Genomic DNA, 21,613 nt, shown 5'->3' with positions numbered 1-21,613 from the left:
GAGCGGTGAACGATGGCCGTGCCTCCCCCCCCCAGCTCTGCCCCCCCCCCCAGCTCTCCCTCTGCAGGATGGCCGTGCTTCTCAGAACCCCCCCGCCCCCCTCTCCCCCGGCCCTCCCTCAGCTCCAGGCACACGGTAGCTCTCCTCTTCCAAAATATTCAGACAGCAAAACTGAAACAGCAAAGAGGCAGCTGTGGAACGTCACATAATATTTTTTTATAAAATTAAAACACAAGCACGTGTGTGCAGACATGTATGTGTGTATGTATGTATGTGTGTATGTATGTATGTGTGTGTGTATGCATGTATGTGTGTATGTATGTACGTGTGTGTGTATATATGTATGTGTGTGTGTGTGTATGTATGTATGTGTGTGTGTGTGTATGCATGTATGTGTGTATGTATGTATGTGTGTGTGTATGCATGCATGTATGTGTGTATGTATGTATGTGTGTATGTGTGTGTGTATGTATGTATGTGTGTATGTGTGTGTGCGTGTGTGTATGTATGTATGTATATGTGTGTGTATGCACACCGTTAGTTTGCACGTGTAACTGTGGGGTGATTTCAGTTGGCCGGACTCGATGCTGAGATCACTTTGGGCTGGCGTGCGTACTGCAGCCCCAGCAACCTGCCACTCCCTGCTCCTGTAGCTGCATCACATCGGGCCTGAAGAAAAACTCTCAGGTGGCCAAACCCATTTCCTGTTCATTTACACACTCTCAGGGTGTCTGTATTTTTACAGTCACGTCTTTAACAAAAAAAGACAAAAAAATAATATTTTGCAGGTGCCACCGTTCCGTTGTGTGTAAAGAAGGCGAGTGCTGGTCGCAGCGCTGCTGTTCTGTGGAGGTGGAATGTGATCTGTGTGCACACTGGACATGACTGGAACAGAGGAAGGCCTCATGTGGGAGTTCTTTAGATACGCAGGCCCTGATTCAGCCGAACCACAAAAGCACAGGCTCCAGAATCCTTAGGTCTAATCAGGAGGGTCTTCCATCCTTATACCACAGTTTCTTTTTTGGCAGTCTTTGTGAATGTTACTGGAAAAAATACAAACATTAAATGACTACTTATTTAGCAAAAAAATAATTTGTCACACACACACACACACACACACACAGAATGTTAGTGATTTTACACATTGTGCAGTTGTCATTGCTAAAGCATTTTAAACAATCAACCTAGTTTGCAAAACGAACGTGTGTTTTTTGGTTTAATTTATTGATTTAATAATAATCTTTATTGTCTTCATATTGTTGTAACAGCATAACCACAGCATTATCTGTCAGATTTCTTATATTCATCTCAGTCTTTTTTCCATAAACAAGACTTTAAAAATTAGTGTGTAGTTCAAGTGTGTGAATTCAGGGTGGGTTGATAATTTTATATTTACCAGCTGAAACATGTGAATCATTCGAATTTAACACAGCTTATAAGTACAAGTTGCCACATAGATTTTTTTTAAAGATTTAACCTTAAGTTACCTGAGTATATTTACAGAAGCACTGATTAAATTACTACTTACTGTAAACACTGCGCACAAACAAACAGCCCAAACTGCTGGTTTTTCAGTATGTGTCTCCAGCCATGCATTTTCCTCACTGACTCGCCATCTGTGCTCAAGCAACATGATACTAATGTTTAATAAATAATAAAATGCTTAAATAAGATGAAGTCTCTTTATGGCAGAGCACAGTTTGGTTTCACAGTAATGAAAAGCTGTTAGTTGAACATGAATACTTAAGTCAGAAGTTTATTCTTTTTCATTAGAATTGATAAAATTATAATTAGGGTAGGCATGTTGGCTGTACTCATTTTTCTTTAAATGTTGATGTCCTTGAATGTGAAAGGATAACAGCTACCGTTTTTGATTGAATGTTTGATTGATTTATTGATTGATTGATTGCCTGACTAACTGACTGACTGACTGACTGACTGACTAGTTTATTGTTCTTTTGGAAAGTCATCATGTGTCATACAATGATCATCAGAAACAAAACAGAAAGCCAACAATAATAACAACAACAAACAACAACAACAAGGTACCTCAACATTACGATGGGCCTACACACACACACACACACACCCATACACGCAGCACATAATTAAAGTGCTCTACATTTAGTAATATGGTAATATAATGAGGAGCACCATCCACACACTCAAAGGTTGTGTTTTTTTTTTTTCTCAGTTTGCTCAGCAGTCCGATAATATCTGCAGCAGGCTACAGTTACACTTTTAACCCTCTAAGGCGTGAGATGGCAAATACACGATTAGAACGTTCTCAACTGAACATTCTAATGCCGATGATGTCACAGTCACTGCTGGTGACTGAAAGGAGAGCAGAGTTCTAGAACACTGACTCGGAATTTCGAAAGAAAACATTCCAGAAAAAAACACCCTCCTCTGTACAGGGTTAATTTCAGCTGGTGTTTCTCGCGTCCTCGCTCTCTCTCTCTCCCCCTGATCGGAGAGGAAGTCCTCACGTAAAGGGGAAACTGCTGTTTCAATAAGCCTGTGAGTCAGGATGTGGCCACCCCTGGCCGGGGCGGTAATGAGGGGACATTAGCGCCATCCCGCCCCTTGTTAGCGCCCTGATCGTTTGACACGGTCGGAATGCCGCTCGCAGCTGCCTGCCGCCGTGTTCCGTGTTCCGTGTTCCGTGTTCTGGAGGCGCTGAACGGGACCCGCTCCATGTAGAGCCCCGCCCCAGGAATGCTGCTGACAGCCGGGAGCTTTACATTAAACACACGCGTGTACACACATCACATACACGCGTGCACACATGCGCACACACACACACACACACACACGCATGTTCTACAGGATGTGTGTGTGCTACTAGCTATTCCTGAACAGTCTTCTCAGTCTCAGTCATTTTTTTCTTCTTCGTTTTTTTTTTTGTTTCTTTTGGTGATAAAAAGCTGAAATCCCCACATTAGTGAAAAATAAATGAACGTGTTTATTTATGTACTGGAACCGCTTACCTCATGGTCTGTGTGATTTTTGTTTATGCATTTTGAGTAACGTGTTTTGAGTTAGGCATTCTGAGGTATGTATTTTGAGTTATGTATCTTGAGTTCTGTATTGGCTTGGTCCATTGTCAGTGCCACACCTTGAAAATTATATTTTATTTTAGACATTATGCAAGTGGTTTTATGCTATTAATTTAAATAAAATAAAAAGTGGGATTGTATATTATTATTATTATTATTATTATTATTATTATTAATAACAATAATAACAATAACAATAATAATAATAATGTTCCTTGTTTATGATTATAGCTAAGAAAGCAAGAAGCAGTAGGAGTTGTTAGGATAGTAATAATTAGACTTCATCCTTTTTAAATTTAGTTTTTTTCTTGTGGTCTTCTCTGTTGTTATATTACGGTACTTGTTTCTGGTTGTTCGGTCCTAAGCAGGAAGTGGGCTGTGTTTTTAGCATTTCTCAAAGTGATCTCCACTGACATGCCGCACAGTAACAAGTCCAGGGTTCATTAAACAACAACGTAGTTTACCTGAGTTTACAGTGAATCGGGTGTCCTCTCCTATGAGAGTAAAATCTGCTGTGTCTGACTTTATTGAACACTGTACATCTCACTTTTTTCCTGAACAGAACAGTGAAACTGTTTTATAAACCAACCATTGTAAGTCAACCGTTATTAAACTGATTTAGAGCGATTAGTAAATTTGAAAGCGATTAATCGATTTAACCGATTAAATCCGTATCGGTTCGGAGCCAGACGAGGTCCCTGTAAAGCGGCTGAAGGTGAGACGTGGCGATCGGAGCGCTAGCCGCTGCGGTTTAAACGCTGCGGAAGCTGTGCTCTGAGAAGCAGGGTGCGGTGGGGGGGCAGTGGTGGAGCAGGGCGCGGTGGGGGGGCAGTGGCGGAGCAGGGCGCGGTGGGGGGGCAGTGGCGGTGTAGAGGAGTGTGTTTCGCCCGTTTCGGTGGCTGTTTGTTCGGTGGAATCGGCCTGGCGGTGTTTCTGGCGGACTGGGCTGCGTGGTAAGCCGCGGTCTGTGCCGCCCCGCCGCCGCGTGCAGGCGCTCCCTCCAGTGCACGGGCGCGGATTAGGGGAGCGGCTGGGGAACAATCACCGGCCAGGACCCCCATTGTCTGAGACACTGTCCCGTACCAACACAGCTGGGAGAGGGCGTGAGCCCCTCTCTCTACCTATCTCTCCTCTCTCTCTCTCCCTCTCTACCTATCTCTCCTTCTCTCTCTCTCTCTCTCCTTCTCTCGCTCTCCCTCTCTGCCTCCAACTCTCTCTCTATCTCTCCCTCTCTCGCTCACCCTCTCTGCCTCCAACTCTCTCTCTATCTCTCCCTCTCTCGCTCACCCTCTCTGCCTCCAACTCTCTCTCTGTCTCTCTCTCTCTCTCCCTCTCTGCCTCCAACTCTCTCTCTCTCTCTCCCTCTCTGCCTCCAACTCTCTCTCTCTCTCCTTCTCTCGCTCTCCCTCTCTGCCTCCAACTCTCTCTCTCTCTCTCCCTCTCTGCCTCCAACTCTCTCTCTGTCCCTTTCTCTCTCTCTCTCTCTGTCCCTCTTTCTCTCTCTTTCTCTCTCACTCTGTCTCTCTCAATTTCTCATGCTCCCTCTGTCTCTCACGCTGCCTTTTTAAATTTTAAAACTGAGAAAAAAACATTCAGAAAAAAATCATTTAATTCAGAAATGTTGGTTTAAAAGATGTTTTATTTTTTTTGTGTGGCAGGTTATGCGTTTAGTAAAACAGAACGATATGCGTGTGCCGCTCTCTGCAGTGTGTTTGAGCTCTCGGACGATTAACATTTAACAAGCAGTGTTAAAGGCAGCTGCGTTTCTGGCCGTTTGGAACCTGCGTTGGTAAACTTGTTGAACCAAGTGGGTGGTTGGGCAGTGTTGCGCTGGGCTGTAAGGACAGGACTGGATTCAGTGAGAGAGGCAGATACTCCCTCTCACACAGTGCCTTCATACTCAAACTCAGCCTCAGCAGATACCATGTAACAGAATGCATGCCTTTGAAGAAGTGTCTGAGGTATTTTCAGTAGTGTTTCAGCATGGAGGTCGATGGGGCCTATGTACAGGTGTACCGTTGGGTGGCAGGTCTTCAGCACATCTGTGTGTGTGTGTGTGTGTGTATTAATGTATGTTTTTTTGTGTGTGTGTGTGTGTGTGTGTGTGTGTGCGTGCGCGTGCGTGCGTGCGTGCGTGCGTGCGTGCGTGCGTGCGCGCGCGTGTGAGTGAGTGAGTGAGTGAGTGAGTGAGTGAGTGTGTGTGTGTGTGTGTGTGTGTGTGTGTGTGTGTGTGTGTGTGTGTGTGTGTGTGTGTGTGTGTGTGTGTGTGTGTGTGTGTGTGTGTGTGAGAGAGTGTGTGTGTGTGTGTGTGTATATGTGTATGTGTGTGTGTGTGTGTGTGTGCATATGTGTGTGTGTGTGTGTGTGTGTGTGTGTGTGAGAGTTTGTGTGTGTGTGTGTGTGTGTGTGTGTGTGTGTGTGTGTGAGAGTTTGTGTGTGTGTGTGTGTGTGTGTGTGTGTGTGTGTGTGTGTGTGTGTGTGTGTGTGAGTGTGTGTGTGCGTGTGTGTGTGTGTGTGTGTGTGAGTGTGTGTGTGTGCTGTACTGCAGAGATATAATGGCCCTTTGTTGTGAGTGTCTCTGCAGCGTTCACCTTCTGATGGGAGCAGAGCAGAGTCGGCCCGTCATTAAGGATGCAGAGTGAGGAGTCAATTATTTTATGCAGGAACCTCCGCTCGTCTTTGGGAGATTAGAATGCATGTACATATATTACAGGGGCGCTATTAGGAGATCGGAGGGGCCGAGGTTTCGGTGGAGAGTGTAGGTGGTGTACAGTACGGCTGGTATGGAATTACTCGATCTGGCAGAACAAGGTCCTGCCCAGTGTTACATAAGGAATGAAACCAGGGGACTTGATGGTCTAATTAAACCCAAACAATTCCTATCGTGGATTTTGTAAGAACGTTCCTGTTCACTGTGACCTCAAAATCACGCCTTCGCTTACTGGCTTCAGTGAGACTGTTGTGTGTTATCCGTCGCTTACTGGCTTCAGTGAGACTGTTGTGTGTTATCCGTCGCTTACTGGCTTCAGTGAGACTGTTGTGTGTTATCCGTCGCTTACTGGCTTCAGTGAGACTGTTGTGTGTTATCCGTCGCTTACTGGCTTCAGTGAGACTGTTGTGTGTTATCCGTCGCTTACTGGCTTCAGTGAGACTGTTGTGTGTTATCCGTCGCTTACTGGCTTCAGTGAGACTGTTGTGTGTTATCCGTCGCTTACTGGCTTCAGTGAGACTGTTGTGTGTTATCCGTCGCTTACTGGCTTCAGTGAGACTGTTGTGTGTTATCCATCGCTTACTGGCTTCAGTGAAACTGTTGTGTGTTATCCGTCGCTTACTGGCTTCAGTGAGACTGTTGTGTGTTATCTGTCTAAGTGCATTTGCTTTTCCAAATACGGGTGTTGTGGTATAGCACAAAAACACTCTTGGGTTATTGATGAAAATTTCACAGTTTATATGTCACATTTAATTTTTTCTTTGTTCTGGTCACAAAACTATGTACAATTATATATTTCCAGCTTCACCAACTGAAAGAAGGGCATCGTAAATATGCATAATATGTGTGTAAAATGTAATTCATAAATATGTACTGTAACATATTAGACATATATTAGATTATTGTGAATATGTTTTAAATGGAGATATTTTAAATATTGGCATAATTGTGTGGGGATATGGCAAACCTTCCTTATACCTTTTTCAGCTGTAAACAAAGCGCCCACAAGACCCAGCAAACAGGAACGAGACAGCACCAGGGTGGCGGTTGGATGTGAATTATTGAATAACAGGCATATTGTGACCCTGACAATCCATAGTATCCATTTTGCACAAATTGCCTAATTTGCCTGTGTGATAGACTTCAAATGAACTGTCGGATATAATTAGGAGGTCGGGTGCAAGAGATCATGATGCGCCATGTGCGATCTATTCCTCACCCCCCCCCCCCCCCTTGCCCCCCCCCCGCCCCCCTTGCCCCCCCACCGCCCCAGAAAAGGAGCAGTTTGAGCCAGTCTCCCTCACTCCCCGTAGAGACTAGTCTGCGGGTATTTATAGACCAGCTGATATGTTTGCATTATGCAGTCCAGCCACAACCCCCCCGCCCTGCCCCCCCCCCCCCCCAGGAGAGGGAGAGTGACAGAGGTGGCAGTGTGTTATGTGAAGACAGGTCATCTCCTGAACTTTTCTGCCCTGCCTCTGAGATTGGTTTAACTGCAACGCATGTCAATCAAATCGAAATTCAGCCGTGACAAGAAATCAACAAGCGAGGGGGTTGAAGGGGGGACCTGCGTCCTGTCTGTCGTTAAATGGGTCTGTGCCAGGTCCTTAGTGCATTAGCCTTAGCGTTTAGGGACAGTACCAGAGTGGTCTCATTACAGGAATAAATGACACATGCAGATCATCTTTTTACTCAAACCTAACAGGCATGCATTTTGAGTACGTGTGCGTGTGCGTAAGGTTTTGCTTCTGGTAAACATAAACAACGGCCTTCACTCAATGTGAGTTACCTCACGCTGACTTAACTCACCTGGAGGATGTGAGCGAGTGTGTGAGTGTGTGAGTGTGTGAGTGTGTGAGTGAGTGACTGTGTGAGTGAGTGCGTGTGTGAGTGTGTGAGTGTGTGAGTGTGTGAGTGAGTGTGCGAGTGAGTGAGTGAGTGAGTGAGTGAGTGAGTGAGTGAGTGAGTGAGTGAGTGAGTGAGTGAGTGAGTGAGTGAGTGAGTGAGTGAGTGAGTGAGTGAGTGAGTGAGTGAGTGAGTGAGTGAGTGAGTGAGTGAGTGAGTGAGTGAGTGAGTGAGTGAGTGAGTGAGTGAGTGAGTGAGTGAGTGAGTGAGTGAGTGAGTGAGTGAGTGAGTGAGTGAGTGAGTGAGTGAGAACTCCACTTCATGATATTGGCTGCTTAACATAGCGTAAAACAACAAGTTCAGTGGAACTGGAGAAATGCGACCCTTCCCTAAATTTGCGAAGTGTAGTGTGCTTAAATGGAGCGTATTCCTTTGCGTGCACTCTCAAATTGGGAAAATGTGAAAACAGCTAAGTATTTTATTTTATTATGCCATATGTCATTTTTCCAACACTTCCAAATTCAAGGTGTTTTTATTTTATTAAAAGGAAAAGGAGTGTGTTTTGTGGTTTTAATACCTTGTCAATTGCAGTATTGGTGTTTTATCACCCCAGACTGTTTACACATTTTGTGCGCGTATGTGTGTGAATGGGTGCGCATGTGTGTATTTTGTGTGTGTGTGTGTGTCTGTGTGCTATTATCTTGTGCAATTATTTTCAAGCAAATATTATTTAAGAGTTTGCATTTTCTTTGATCCCCTTTGTGGTTGGAAAAAAAAAACTTGTGAAAACAAAAATGAACATTTCCTTTAAATATTTCTGTGGAAGTTGGGCCCAAACCGCGGAGTGGGGAGATTGGATTCTGCCGTTAGTCTGAACATTTCTCCGGCTGTAAACGGGCTCGCAGCTGAGCGGCGGGACTCCATATTAAATTATGGCGCTGCACCCCGGAGGAGCAAGGAGAGGTGTCTTCCTCGTAAATCCTTGGAAGAACACAAGTGCCATCAGACGCTAAAATCAATTGATAAAACAGGGAAAACATGAGAAGCGCGCGCTGCCTGCGACAGCCTTGGAGACGTCGCTCTATCCGATTAAAGCAGTGTAATATCTGCCAGGTTAAAAGCAGTAATAACATCAGGAGTAATAGTATCCTTTCAGAAGTGCTCAGGAAGAAAAAAAGAGAGAGAGAGGGAGAGAGAAGGAGACATTCAGAAGAAGGGAGGGCAGGGGGGGGGTATGGTGCGTGCGTGTGTGTGGGTGGGTGGGGGGGGGTGCGGGTGAGGAGGGGGCGGGGGGGGGGGAGACTGTGGTCGCTTTGAGCTTTTTTGGCCACCAGATGCCTGTCACTGATGGTGGAAAAAGGAAGGGGTGGAGTAGAGAAGGAGAGAGAGAGGAAAAGGAGGGAGGGGGGGGGGGGGGGCTGCTCAAATCATGTCACGTAGCGCTAATTCACTGCCCCTCATTAGAGCGAGGAAGGGACCGGTGGTGGCGGGGGGTGGGGGGGTGGGGGGTGGGGGGGGGCAGGGGGGGGGACATGACATGCGAGGGGGGGGGGGGGGGACTTCGGGGAATAGGAAATTGCTTTCTCAGGAAGCAGCGGCCAATTAAGGACTTGACCATATTGAATGTCAAGTGTTAATTTAGGTTTTTCTTCATTTTCCCAATAGTACTGCGGGGTCCTGTGATGAGCAAATACATGTCAAGTAAAAGCTGATTGCCTGGAGGACCCCTGGTGTTATATGTCACTGACAAGTGGCAAATGTGCCCCCCCCCCAGCCCCCCCCAGCCCCAGGTGGGAATAGGAGGGGGAGGGGGGATTAACTGTACTCCAGTGATAAGAATAGACAGTTTACATTGGGGACCAGAGTGGTATAATCGCACTGCCAGCGCTGCCCGTACCCGAATAGAACATCCCGGTTCCCTGCTGGGGACTGTCCCCTCGTCCGAAGACGAGACGCTTATTTTATTTGATTTATTTTAATATTTTTTCGGAGCCCCCAGCACAGGCGCGCGCGAGCTTCGCGGCTGTGTAGCGAAGGTTAGCGGCTGTGGGGTGAACGTTAGCGGCTGTGGAGCGAACGTTAGCGGCTGTGGAGCGAACGTTAGCGCTCGCGTTGAGCGTAGCCACCACCGCGTTGGGCTCGTATTGTTATATCACGACATGTACGTACGACATCGCACAACATTTTATCGCTATTGTGCGGTAGCGTAAACTTTGCTTAAGTGCAGAAATGCATTGTGGGTGTTTTCGTTGCCGTCGCTCTCTGTGATTTTTGCGCCCTCCCTGTCGGCAGCTAACGCGGCGCGATGAGCATTAACTCCTCCGAGCAGCTGCGCGAGGCAGAGCTGCTGGCGGCTGTGAACGCTGCTCGTTTTTAACGGTGTTAATGAGTTTATAAAGCGAGCGATTGTGCATTCCCCGTCACACTGGAGCGGCTCAAACATTCATTCAGAATAATGTGTTCCGTCAAAGGATTCTCCGTACCTAGCTTAGCCATTCACTGTGCTATGTTGGCTGTAGAGGTCTTCCTGGCCTTGTTTATAAGTGTGTTACTATAATGTAAGTGTGTGTGAATGAGAAAGTTAAATGCATCATCAACAATAGTACAGTTACCCTTTTTATATAAAATACATAAATAGAAAAACAAGAATAAAATGTATTTATTTATTTTGCAGTCTTTGAAATTTAATATTTCCAGCGATTGACTTCGTCTTCACTGCAAATTAACCTTGGCAGCTTCTGACAGGTTCCTGTAGACCATCACACAAACACTGAGAGCAAAATATTATTACATGATTCTTAATGTGATTTATTAATGTCAATACACAGCATTTCCACTCTCCTTTAAAAAAACTGTGAAAAGGAGAAACATTCCTAATGTCCGTTTCGCGCCGTTTGCCTGTAAAATAAAGTGGGACTGTCTGATTCCTCTCAGCAGTAAATTTAGAGGCTGATCCAGACGAGCCACTGAAGGCCATAGACTGCAGGTGAAATTTTAGAATGCTGCTCTTCTTCTTTTTTTTTTTTTTTTAAATGCTATGCTGGTAAAATTTCAAGTACTTACCTACGTGATCTAATAGCGGGGCACTTAGACATAATGGCTTATTGTCTTTCTTGGGCGCTGATGGCCGCGGGCCGGGGGGGGGGGGGGGGGGTGGGATTCCCAGCCTCGCCTGGGCCGCGAGCCGGAAGCCGTGTGAAAAGCCTCCATTAGAACTAATATTAGTGTGTCATTTACATTCCCAGAGCCGGGCCCCCGACCTGCTTACCCCCATCCCCTCCCCCCCCCCGCCCCCCCCCCCCCCCGGCCCCACGCTGTACAGGTTCAGTACCCGCTTTCGGAACCGAACAGGCGGTAACGCTCTGTAAGTTTTTCCGATCAAAGCCGCCGGCGATTCGATCGATCGCTGCCGGCGTGCCGTAGCGCCGATCGTGATGCATTACCGCGTACGGTTCGCTGTGGCGAGTCGCGGTGGTGCCACCTGACGTGGGTTCCTTGTGAAGCTCAGCTTTGGTCAGGTTTTAAGAAGTTATTTCCCCCAACCCCCTCACCACCCCCTCGCTTGCTCCCTCCTGGCTTCCCAGAATTTCTCAAAGCGGGGTGTAATGCATTTCACATAAAATATTTCCAGAAATCTATTCTTTATTGCTTTATTTTATCTTCTTTTTTTTTTTTTACTGCATCCAGAATCTCTTTTGAGTTGGAGACTGGACTTCTGCATGGCCTGCATCTGTAATAAAAATCAGTGTTTGCAAACTCTCCTCCCCCCCTGCCCCCCCGTCCCCCCCCCCGGCGTGCAGAGAGGTGAGAAGCGCCCCCCCCCCCCCCCCCCCCCCCGGGCGTACAGAGAGGTGAGAAGCGCCCCCCCCGCCCCCCCCCCCCGGCGTGCAGAGAGGTGAGAAGCACGTATAAATCCCGCTCTGACACAATGGAGCGGAAGCCTGCGACAGACGCGTTTCGCGGTGGACATGTCGTTCTGTCCCGCGCCGGACATTTCCCTTTCTGTGTGACGTCATCGCAGACCGCTGTGTCGCGCTGACTTCCTGTCTCACGCGGCCCCGGCGGCGAGAGGGCGTGCGGCTGCGGCCTGAGCCAGTCTGGAGCAGGACTGTGTCTTTATCGCGTGTGACAGTCAGTGACACAACGGCACACTAAAGCTGCTGAACTCTGCTGCTGATTCCATTTCCACCCCACTGACTGACTGATTAATAACTGTTAATTACATTAGTGCAATGCAGTGCACATTCATTACACACACACACACACACACACACACACACACACAGACACAGACACACACACACACACACACACACAGACACAGACACACACACACACACACACACACACACACACAGACACACACACAGACACACACACGCGCACACACACACAGACACACACACTCATATTCCTATATTTCCTATGTTCCGTATTTTTTTCCAAAACTAATTTTATGGGCAGAAAGTTTGTGAAAGTAAAGCCCCAGGAGGGGAATGCTGTGGAGCCCCCGTTTGGGTTAGCGGCTAGCGGCTAGCGGCTGCGCAGAGCGGCGGGATGGCGGTGAGTGACAGCGAGCGCCCGTCCAGGCTGCGTGTCACCGGTTGCCCCCGGAGACGGCGGGTCCCTGGCGGAGCGGCGTTTCCTTCGCCCCACCCACCCCCCCCCCCCCGCGCTCCGGAATCGAGCGCGGTTCTGAAAGTGAATGGTGGCGGTCGGCCGGGTCCAGCGGCTTCCTGACGGGCCAGTGACTGATGGGACCGTTTGCAATCAAGTCTGAGGCTGACCACCGAGTCCTCTGAGCGGGGGGGGGGGGGGGAGCAGTGGACAGCGCTGGGGGGGGGGGGGGGGGGGCGCGGTGGCCAGCCCCTGAGTGGGGGGGGGCGGGTGTGAGGGAGGGGGGCAGCAGCAGTGGCCTGCCCAGGGCAGACCGGGAGAGCTCGCTCTCCACAGCAGCTCTGTTCCCCAGCCTCGCCCCCTCTTCTTTTTGTGATGAATTTAAGAAGTCAAATGGCTGACACAGATGGATAATGGGACCGTGCAGGGTGAAGAGTTATAAATTAACACATTATTCCCTCCTAATGTGAAAGACTTCACTGACCCCCCCTCTCTCAAACCCCCTCCCCCCCATCCCACTCTAAACTCCCCTACCCTCCCCAGCTCCGTCCCCTGATGTCTGGCCAGATCAGGGCTCTTGCATTGTACTCCTCAAGTGGCATTGATTTGTTAAAGTGCTGAATTAGCAGAGTGGGCCAGCTGCCTCCATCTCTAGCTGTTGTGCTGCCGTGGACTCATTTTCTCTCTAACAACCCCCCCCCCCCAGCCGCCCACCCCCTTCCTCCCGGTCCCTTGCCCCCCCACCCCCCTCCTCCTCCCTCCCCAGCTTCTTCCCTTGCTCTTTTCCACACCCTCTCTCTCTGCTGTTCCAGCTCGCTGTGTCCAGGCTGCAAGGCCACACACAGTGCCATAGACATAGTCTGCCCAGATTCACAACCCCACCCAAACCCCCACACTCTAGCCCCCCCCCCACACCATACCCCCCCACCCCCCCACCTCACAAGCCCCCTTCACCCAAACCCCCCTCTTACACTCACCCCCCTCCCACCGCCCCTCCCACTCCCACACTCCTCTCTGTCCCCGGTTGCACTGATCAGACTCAGGCGCAGGGGAATAGTTCCGCTCTCCATTACTTTCTCGCAGGAAGTGACACGTGTTCTTGTCTGGAGCGTCGCTCTCTTAAAACTCTTAAAATCTCTCTCCGGTTTACTGTGGGAGTCTGCAGTGGTGGTGCACTGTTAGGAACAGGGAGCGGGTGGGGTGGGGTGGGGTGAGGTGGAGGGGGGGTGGGGGGTGGGGGTATGTTTCCTACTGTGCCAGTGCACCGGATGTGGCAGGAGAAAAGTGAGAACGGGTTTGTTCGAGGTGCGAGCGTAGGGAAGTCAGAGTGTGCCGCTGCGGTGGCATCAGGCGCTGGTGTTCCCGGGCACTGGGGTTCTGCGGGCGCTGGGGTTCCCGGGCACTGGCCCGGCCTGCGGTCCGATCTGCGTCCCGTTGCAAGGCCATTGCAAAAAAACTTGACTAAAGTCTGTTTTATTTTCAATACACTCCTGTCACTAATAACCCCGTCTCCATGTGGGAGTCCGCTTTTCGTGTGCAGAGGGCGGGGGGCGGGGGGGCGGGTGGGGGGCGGGGGGCATGGGGGGAGGAGCTGGAACCGCTCCTTGGTGCTGAGAGAGAACACACCCGCGGGGGTGGGGGGGGCGGGTGGAGAGCTCCACACATGCTGAGCATGCCCGATGTGGGGCGTCCCAGGCAGGGGGGCAGTGGGGGGGGGGGGGGGGGTAGAGCTCCACCCGGTGTTGAGCATCTCGGGCACTGAGGACATGGAGGAATGTAAATTTAGCAGCTGCCCTGCCATTCGCCTTATAGACCTGCGTCCATTCTGGCTCTGAAATAGAGCAGCTTTCTTCTTCTTCTTCTTCTTCTCACTCTCACTCTCTCTCTCTCTCTCCCTGTCTCTCTCTCTTTCCTGTTTTTTGTTTGTTTTCTGAGCGCCAGACAAAGTGTTTCTTGGGCAGTTCTATGGGTGATCTGTTTTGTTTTTTTTCCTTTTCTGTTTTTTTTTGTGTGCCAACTTGCCCTGTCCTTGTGCCACACTCAGTGATGAATGGTGCTGGGCGTGATTCATCTTTGTGTGAAAGTGCTTCTGCTTCTCTATTTGTAGCTTACGTTCATTTTAGTGACAAGATAAGTCACAAGACTCAGTAGACAAAGTTCTATCATTTAATATTATATAATAAAAATTATTGTTATTATTTTATATTTTACATTTGCATGAGATCACATCAGCTGACTCTGGTAGTCAATGAAAACTAAGGAAACATTGATTTATGGTAACAAATCTTGAGGTTGACAAATTATATATTAATACTGCCACTGTTGTTGGTTTTACATTAAACATTTTTAAAAAAATGTGGATCACTAAACAGCAAGCATAAGTGGATGGATTTGGACCACAATCCCAAGGATGAAGTATAGGTTATTCTATAGCATTTTGTATTGGTTGTGCTGATATTAAAGCCCAGTTAAACTAGCTCTTGATCTTAGTATGTTAGAGGCAGCAAAGGTGCCATCTAAGGCTTGGAAGGAATGGCATATATACTGTGAAAATAAATTCCATTGGTTTAATTTCTAAGTGCCTATTGACTTTTTCCACATAAAATTTAAAACTAATTTCAAGCTCCAATTATGTTAAATGATGAAAGGAAAGTTTAAGATTTTTTTCCCCCAGAAACTTTTAAACACCGGTTCCTTTTTAAGACCACCTAAACAGTTTCCAAGACTCAAATGAGAACAGAAAAATGAAAATAAAAATGCACACAGATTTTGCCCACACGCTTCTGTGATTTTGGAATTATTAAACATAACTTAATTGAACTGGAAATAATGTAACCGACAAAAATTTTTTAACTGGAAACATTTACTGATGCAATTAATCATAATAGAGAATTAGAACAATGCCACAATTGACTGAAAAACGTGATAATTATTTTCAATGATTTATTTTTCTATTGATCAATCGCTAAGGTATGCAGTGTATTTGTTAGCAGTTTCTGAACCAATGATTGCCAAAAGAGAAGACAAATACACAAATGGAAACTTGCCTTCTCTGTGGCAGTGTTATGCAATTACTGCAGCCAAAATACTCTCACTTTCTCACAACATCCTCCGCCATAATACTATAAACACAGGGAATACAGAGCATGTGCCGTTTTCAAAACTGTGGTCAAGGCCAGCCTGTTCAGCTAAGATATTTGTGCTAGTGTGTGATTGTATGTTTGGATTGTGTGAGTGTGTGCAAGTGTGACTGTGTGTGAGTGTGTGCATCCATGTGTGAGTGTGTGTGTGTGTGTGTGTGAGAGTGTGCGTGAGTGTGTGTGTGTGTGAGTGAGAGTTTGTATGTGTGTGTACTGTATGTCTTAGTGTGTGTGTGAGTGTGTGTGTGTGAGTGTAACTGTGTGTGTGTGAGTGTGCGAGTGTGTGTGTGTGTGTACTGTATGTCTTAGTGTGTGTGTGTGTGTGTGTGAGTGAGAGTGTGTGTGTGTGTGTACTGTATGTCTTAGTGTGTGTGTGAGTGTATGAATGATTGTGTGTGTGTGCGAGTGTGTGTGTGAGTGTAACTGTGTGTGTGTGTGTCTGTGCATGGGCTGGGTGGGGCAGGCTGTACAGGAGCTGGTCAGAGGTTTGTCCCTCCTCTCTGGCTCCAGTCCGACAAACAACTCCCATCTGGTGACCAACTCCTGACCCCGGCAGTCTGGAGGGAGTGGGACAGCAGTGCAGTGATGACTGATCTCACAGCCCCGTCCCCCCCCCCCGCCCCCCCCCTCTCCACAGCTCCAGAGCTCCAGAGCCATTTCTCTATTCCCTCCCCTGAGGACCACACACCCCTGGCGCCCTCAGAACCCAGGGCCACGCCCGGCCCGGGTCCCCCTACTGTACGTGTGGCCCTCGGGGCTCTGAGTAGAGGGGTGGAGGTGTACCCCCCCAAAAATGCTCAAAGCTGCTGAATCACAAGGTCAGGTTTCTGAATAGAAAAAAAAAACACCTTTCAGGGAAAATAGCCTAAAAAGGTATGTCAAAAAAACTTAATAAGCTTACCAAAGAGTGGGAGAAATTTCTAGTTGATTTCTCAACCCAACTTAGTCACCAGTGTATTTCATTTTTCCCTGGGTACTTGTTTACATGTTTTTGCAACTTTCAGTGTAATATGATTGTAAAATGCATTGAATTTATTTACACAAAGAGTAGTTATAGAGTGGTCGTGATAAGGGATGAATGCTGGATGTGTTCTGTGTGTGTGTTTGTGGGGAAGTGTGGTGACACTGTGGTCTGCTTTCACTGCTGGGGGGGAAGTGGCACATGCATCACATGACTGTGACATTGCTGGGGTTGGGCCGGGGGTCACTGTGTGGCAGCCGTCGTAGGGCGCGTCCCTCCCTGCGTGTGTGTGTCTGTGTGTCTGTCTGCATACGAGTGTGTGTGTGTATCTGTCTGCATACAAGTGTCTGTGTGTGTGTGTGTGTAGCAGCAGTACAGAAGTGGCGCTATCACAGGCTCGTTCTGTGTGTGTGTCTGTGTGTGTGTGTGTGTGTCTGTGTCTGTGTGTGTGTGTGTGTGTGTGTGTGTGTAGCAGCAGTACAGAAGTGGTGCTAGCACAGGCTCGTTGTGTGTGTGTGTGTGTGTGTGTGTGTGTGTATCTGTCTGCATACAAGTGTCTGTGTGTGTATGTGTGTGTGTGTGTAGCAGCAGTACAGAAGTGGCGCTATCACAGGCTCGTTCTGTGTGTGTGTCTGTGTGTGTGTGTGTGTGTAGCAGAAGTGGGGCTAGCACAGGCTCGTTGTGTGTGGCTCTGCTCGGTTCTCTCCGTCTCTCTCTCTCCCTCTCCGGGGCGGCCAAGCGCAGCCAGAAAAGCAGCTCCTTGGCAGCCCTAATGGCAGTATGATGTAGTCTGTTGTGACTGGTGCATTCCTTTCAGGTTAAACCAGGGAAATTGCATTGTGTTCAGATTCCGAGTCGCATGAATGTTTTATTGCCACAAGTGCGCCGGGTCCTTCTGAGGTCCCGACTCGACGAGGAGGGGGGGGAGGGTGCCGAGTGTTTAATAGAGAGAGGGAGAGAGGCGGAGAGAGAGAGGGAGAGAAGTGTCACTGGAAGACTGTTAAAGAGGGAGAGAGAGAGAGCGAGAGGGAGAGAGAGGGAGGGGGGTGAGGAAGCCAGGCCTGAAGCTTATCTGCTGTGACAGTCACTTAGAGGGACTTTAGTTTTGCCTCCGAATCGCGGCTTGGTGGGAAAGAGGAGCGCGGAGGAGGTTCACTGAAGAGGCTCGTCACGCCGGGCCGGGGAGGAATGAGGAGGCGCACGCAAGAGGAGGCGTGAGATAGAGGAGAGAGAGAGAGAGAGGGGGAGATAAAAAAAAGAGGAGTGAGAGAGAGAGAGAGAGAGAAAAAGAGGAGAGAGTGAGAGAGAGAGAGTGAGAGAGAGAGAGAGATTGAGGGAGAGAGTGAGAGAGAGAGAAAGAAGAGAGAGAGAGAGAGAGAAAGAGGAGAGAGTGAGAGAGAGAGAGAGTAGTGGGAGGAGGAGGAGGGGAGGAGGGGAGGAGGGTGGAGGAATGTGTCTGTCTCCAGCCCCCCAGCGCCGCCCAGTTGAGCCCCAAACCCGTTTCGGCGGCCCGGCCCTCCTGTGAGCGGGACGGCGGTGTTTCCGCCGCGAGGGATCTGGCCTCAGTGCGCCTGCGCCGGGGGACCGCGCCTCATGGTACCGTATGTTACCGCTCGTCCTCCCGGGGCGGGGGCGGGGGGGGCGGGGGGGGGGGGGGGGGGGGGGGGGCGGGGGAATGGAGCCAAGAACCTGAAACCTGAGTCGGAGGGGCGATGTGTTTGAGTTTGTTCCTTTTCACTTGTTTTTTATTTATTTATATTTTTTACGGCTGTTGTTTTGCAGTGTTTAGGCAGGCATTGCTCATAGCACCACTGATGAAATGTGAGAGCCAATCAGAGCGTTTGATGTAGAAGTACGGATCGCGCCCTGCGATTCTGATTGGGTGACACGCATGTGTGGGGGGGGAGTGGTTTGAGTGCTCCTCTCTCAGTCTGCGGGACAAGCTTCTCCACAGTTAGTTTTTTTTGTCTCAGTGACCTGTCCCGTACTTCATAGGAACGGACCACGTTGTGAATACCTTTAGTGCTGTGCGTCTGAGCTTGTGCCCGGGGTGGGGTCGGGTTGGGGTGGGGTGGGGTGGGAGGGGAGGGGAGGGGGTTGCTTTCGTTGAGTTTTAATTCGGGGGAAATAATATCCAGCGTTGTGTGGCAGCTGACTTCCGTCACACTCGGCTTTCCCGACACGGACGCTGCGAGCGATCCAGGAGAAGTGCGCCTGCATTCCTTCCCCTGATGGACGCCGACTCCACAGACCTGGGGGGGGGGGGGAGGGGGCTGCGGGATTCTCTGAAGCTTTAACGGGGGAGGGGGGCAGCGGTGTCCTGTGGGCCAATTAGGCGTCAGTAATGAAGCTAGCGATTCTACGAGGGGCCTCGATGCGCACAAGATGGTTCTGGCAAGGTGGTGCCCAAATTTGACCCGCGGAGCCCCAACAGCAGTGAGGCCTTGTGGGCCACGGTGTTTGTTCGGGAGGGGGGGTCCGGGCGGAAGGAGAAAGGGTTAGTCAGCCAGGGGAACCGAAAAGAGGCAGAAGTAGGCCCTGGAAGCCGCGCTCTATGCACTACACTGCCTGTGTTGGTTTTAATATCACACCAAAAAAATGGGGGAAAAAAGAGAGAAGGATGGTAACAGTGGGAATGTTTGTGCATATATTACAGACCATCAGCGCTGGAGAGCCCACAGTAATCCCGCTTGAGTACACATTCAGTTTTTATGTTCATTTAACATCTCATTTGCATGTGTTTAATGGGGGCCGCGTCCCCCCCCCTCTCCTGCTGGTCCCTCCCCAGCGGTGGGTGTTTTGATCGAGGCCCGTCTGCTCTCAACCCCTGACAAACACTCCCTCCCCCCACCCCCCCACCTCCCCCCCTCCGTTACCTCACTTATAATTCTGGAACTGCTGCAGCCTCATGCTACCAAACACCCTGGCCGATAGGCCTCCCGTGTGTGTGTGCGCGTGTGTGTATGAGTGTGTGTGTGTGTGTGTGTGTGTGTGTGTATGAGCATGAGCATGTGTGTGTGTGTGTGTGAATGTGAGAGGGTGGGCTCTTCTTCATATTAAAACCAGAACAATCGCTCCTGATTTTGTTGCTCGCAGTTGACAGGGAAGTTGCGCACATTTGCGCAGCCAAGCACAAGGCCGCTGAGGGTTGGTGATGTGTTGCTTGTGCTTGTTCCTCATTGTTTCTCCAATGGAATAAAAGCACCCTACACCTGGAAAATAGGAACAACAAAGAAAATCAACAGATTTTACTTTACCGATGTGATTTAGAAAATCAGATTTATTGGTTTTTCAAAAGTTAGTTTTGTTTTTTTTTTCTTTTCGGGGGGGTGGCAGGCGAGGGCTGGTGGGACCGAGCAGGGGGTCCAGGAGAGGCGATGATGAATGTTTTCCTCACCAAAGCGGGACACCTTCCCCTTGCTTTTGTTGTTCTCAGAGAACGAGCCTCTTTAAATGACCCTCTCTGCCCTTGAAACTCGCGAAGGTGACGTGCCCTTGTGCAGGCCAGCCAATCAGAGCGGGAGGTCCAGCCTTGCGCGGGCCAGCCAATCAGAGCAGGAGGTCCAGCCTTGCGTGGGCCAGCCAATCAGAGCAGGAGGTCCAGGTGTTATTTGTTTGAGGAAGTGTCTGTGATCCCAGCTCTGGAAGCCCTGAATGACCCTTACACACGTCGGCCATTTGCATAATGTGCAGGCGGGGCCCTCTGGGGGGGGGGGTTGTATATTTGCACTTTCTTCAGGACCCCCACCTCCAGGAGAATATTTTACTCCGCTGGTCCGCACTTGACTCTGGGTCTGAGTGGGCCTCTCTCTCTCTCTCCCCCTCTCTCTTTCTCCCACTCTCACTCTCTCCCTCTCTTTCTCCCTGCCTCTCTCTCTCTCTCTCCCACTCTCACTCTCTCCCTCTCTTTCTCCCTGCCTCTCTCTCCCTCTCTTTCTCCCTGCCTCTCTCTCCCTCTCTCCCACTCTCACTCTCTCCCTCTCTTTCTCCCTGCCTCTCTCTCCCTCTCTCTTTCTCCCACTCTCACTCTCTCCCTCTCTCTCTCTCTCTCTCCCCCTCTCTCTTTCTCCCACTCTCACTCTCTCCCTCTCTCTCTCCCCCTCTCTCCCTCTCTTTCTCTCTCTCTCTCCTCTCTCTCCCTCTCTTTCCCTCTTTTTTTTAAACATGGGACTCAGAGTCCTGCAGGCGCTGACAATCCCCTCACTGTCAGGAAGCTGGCCTCCTCCCAAAACGCAGCGCTCTGCGCCCCCGATAGCGCCCCCGATAGCGCCGGGGCGCTCGAACGCCTGCGACGATGACAGGGGGTCGAGAGGGGTCGTTAACTCTGCTCACAATCGGCAGCAAACTCAATCTGGATTTATGCGGGACCCAAAGCCCTTCATAAATAGCCTCTTCAAACAGGAGAGGGGGTCAGGGGGGGCCCCTCCCAGCAGCTTAGGCCCAGCGTGTGATTTTAAGTGCCCGAAATCTTCCATACACACACACGCGCGTGCACGCACATACACACACACACACGCGCACACACACTGTGGTACGACCAGAAATGTGTCAACCGCGTAGATCGTTTCTCACATTAATTTTTTCCCCCCCTCCAGAAAACCGCAGGCCGTGAGCGGATATTAATCAAAACGCACTGGCATGGCGTGGATGTTATTTGCTGCGTGTGACATGTGCGTGCGCTCCATTCCACATTCCACATGCGAGACTTTATTTTCTTTTCAAACCCACTTTTTAATTTTGACAATCTGGGAACATGATTAAAAACAGTGTGTTCATTATTATACTGAGTTCAAAGGTAATTTAGAATTCTGATTGAACGGGCCTTTGCGATTCAGCCCGAGCGTGTTTTACATGTTTGTGCGATAATTGCCCGACTCTCGCCGATGATCTGAGATTTGTAATACTACACCAGCTTTCACAAGAACTCAATTAAATGCTTCAGCCTCGGCTTGAGCTAGACATCACAGAACTGTCTGCTCCGTTTCATTTGACACAAAAGAGGGTTTTGTGTTTTAAGGAATGTCATGTATATTCTGGCGCGTTTTTGTAAATTAAAGAATATGACAGGAACATCAGTGTAGCTTTCATTGAACTCGCACTTGCGGGGATGAGAGTTCGCTGTTCGCTGAAGTATCTTTAGCTGTCTTCTCAGCATCTTTGTACCAGAATGCACCACTACAGGGCTCAGACGAGACACTGGGAAATGCGCAAACTGAATTTCCAAGAACAGAAGGATTTCTCAGACTAGACTCTATTCACTGAACATTGGTCCTTTTTATCT

General features: G+C 49.2%; 1 protein-coding gene across 7 annotated transcripts in view; it reads left to right on the top strand.

Moving 5' to 3' along the window:
• Positions 1-21,613, top strand: part of bnc2 (basonuclin 2) — a 293,681-nt gene that overhangs the window by 177,247 nt on the left and 94,821 nt on the right. Inside the window, exon 1 of one of the 7 annotated variants that reach the window (XM_035426259.1) lies at positions 17,868-17,928. The exons of the other annotated variants lie outside the window; for them this stretch is intronic. Within the exon in view, the coding sequence (XP_035282150.1) occupies positions 17,926-17,928 (3 nt within the window). The 5' untranslated portion in view covers positions 17,868-17,925. Of the gene's footprint in view, positions 1-17,867; positions 17,929-21,613 lie in introns of those variants that run through there. 7 annotated transcript variants of the gene reach the window in all.

The sequence above is a fragment of the Anguilla anguilla genome, chromosome 7, assembly GCF_013347855.1.
Source record: "Anguilla anguilla isolate fAngAng1 chromosome 7, fAngAng1.pri, whole genome shotgun sequence".
NCBI lineage: Eukaryota > Metazoa > Chordata > Actinopteri > Anguilliformes > Anguillidae > Anguilla > Anguilla anguilla.
This window is presented reverse-complemented; position numbering and strand designations above follow the sequence as displayed.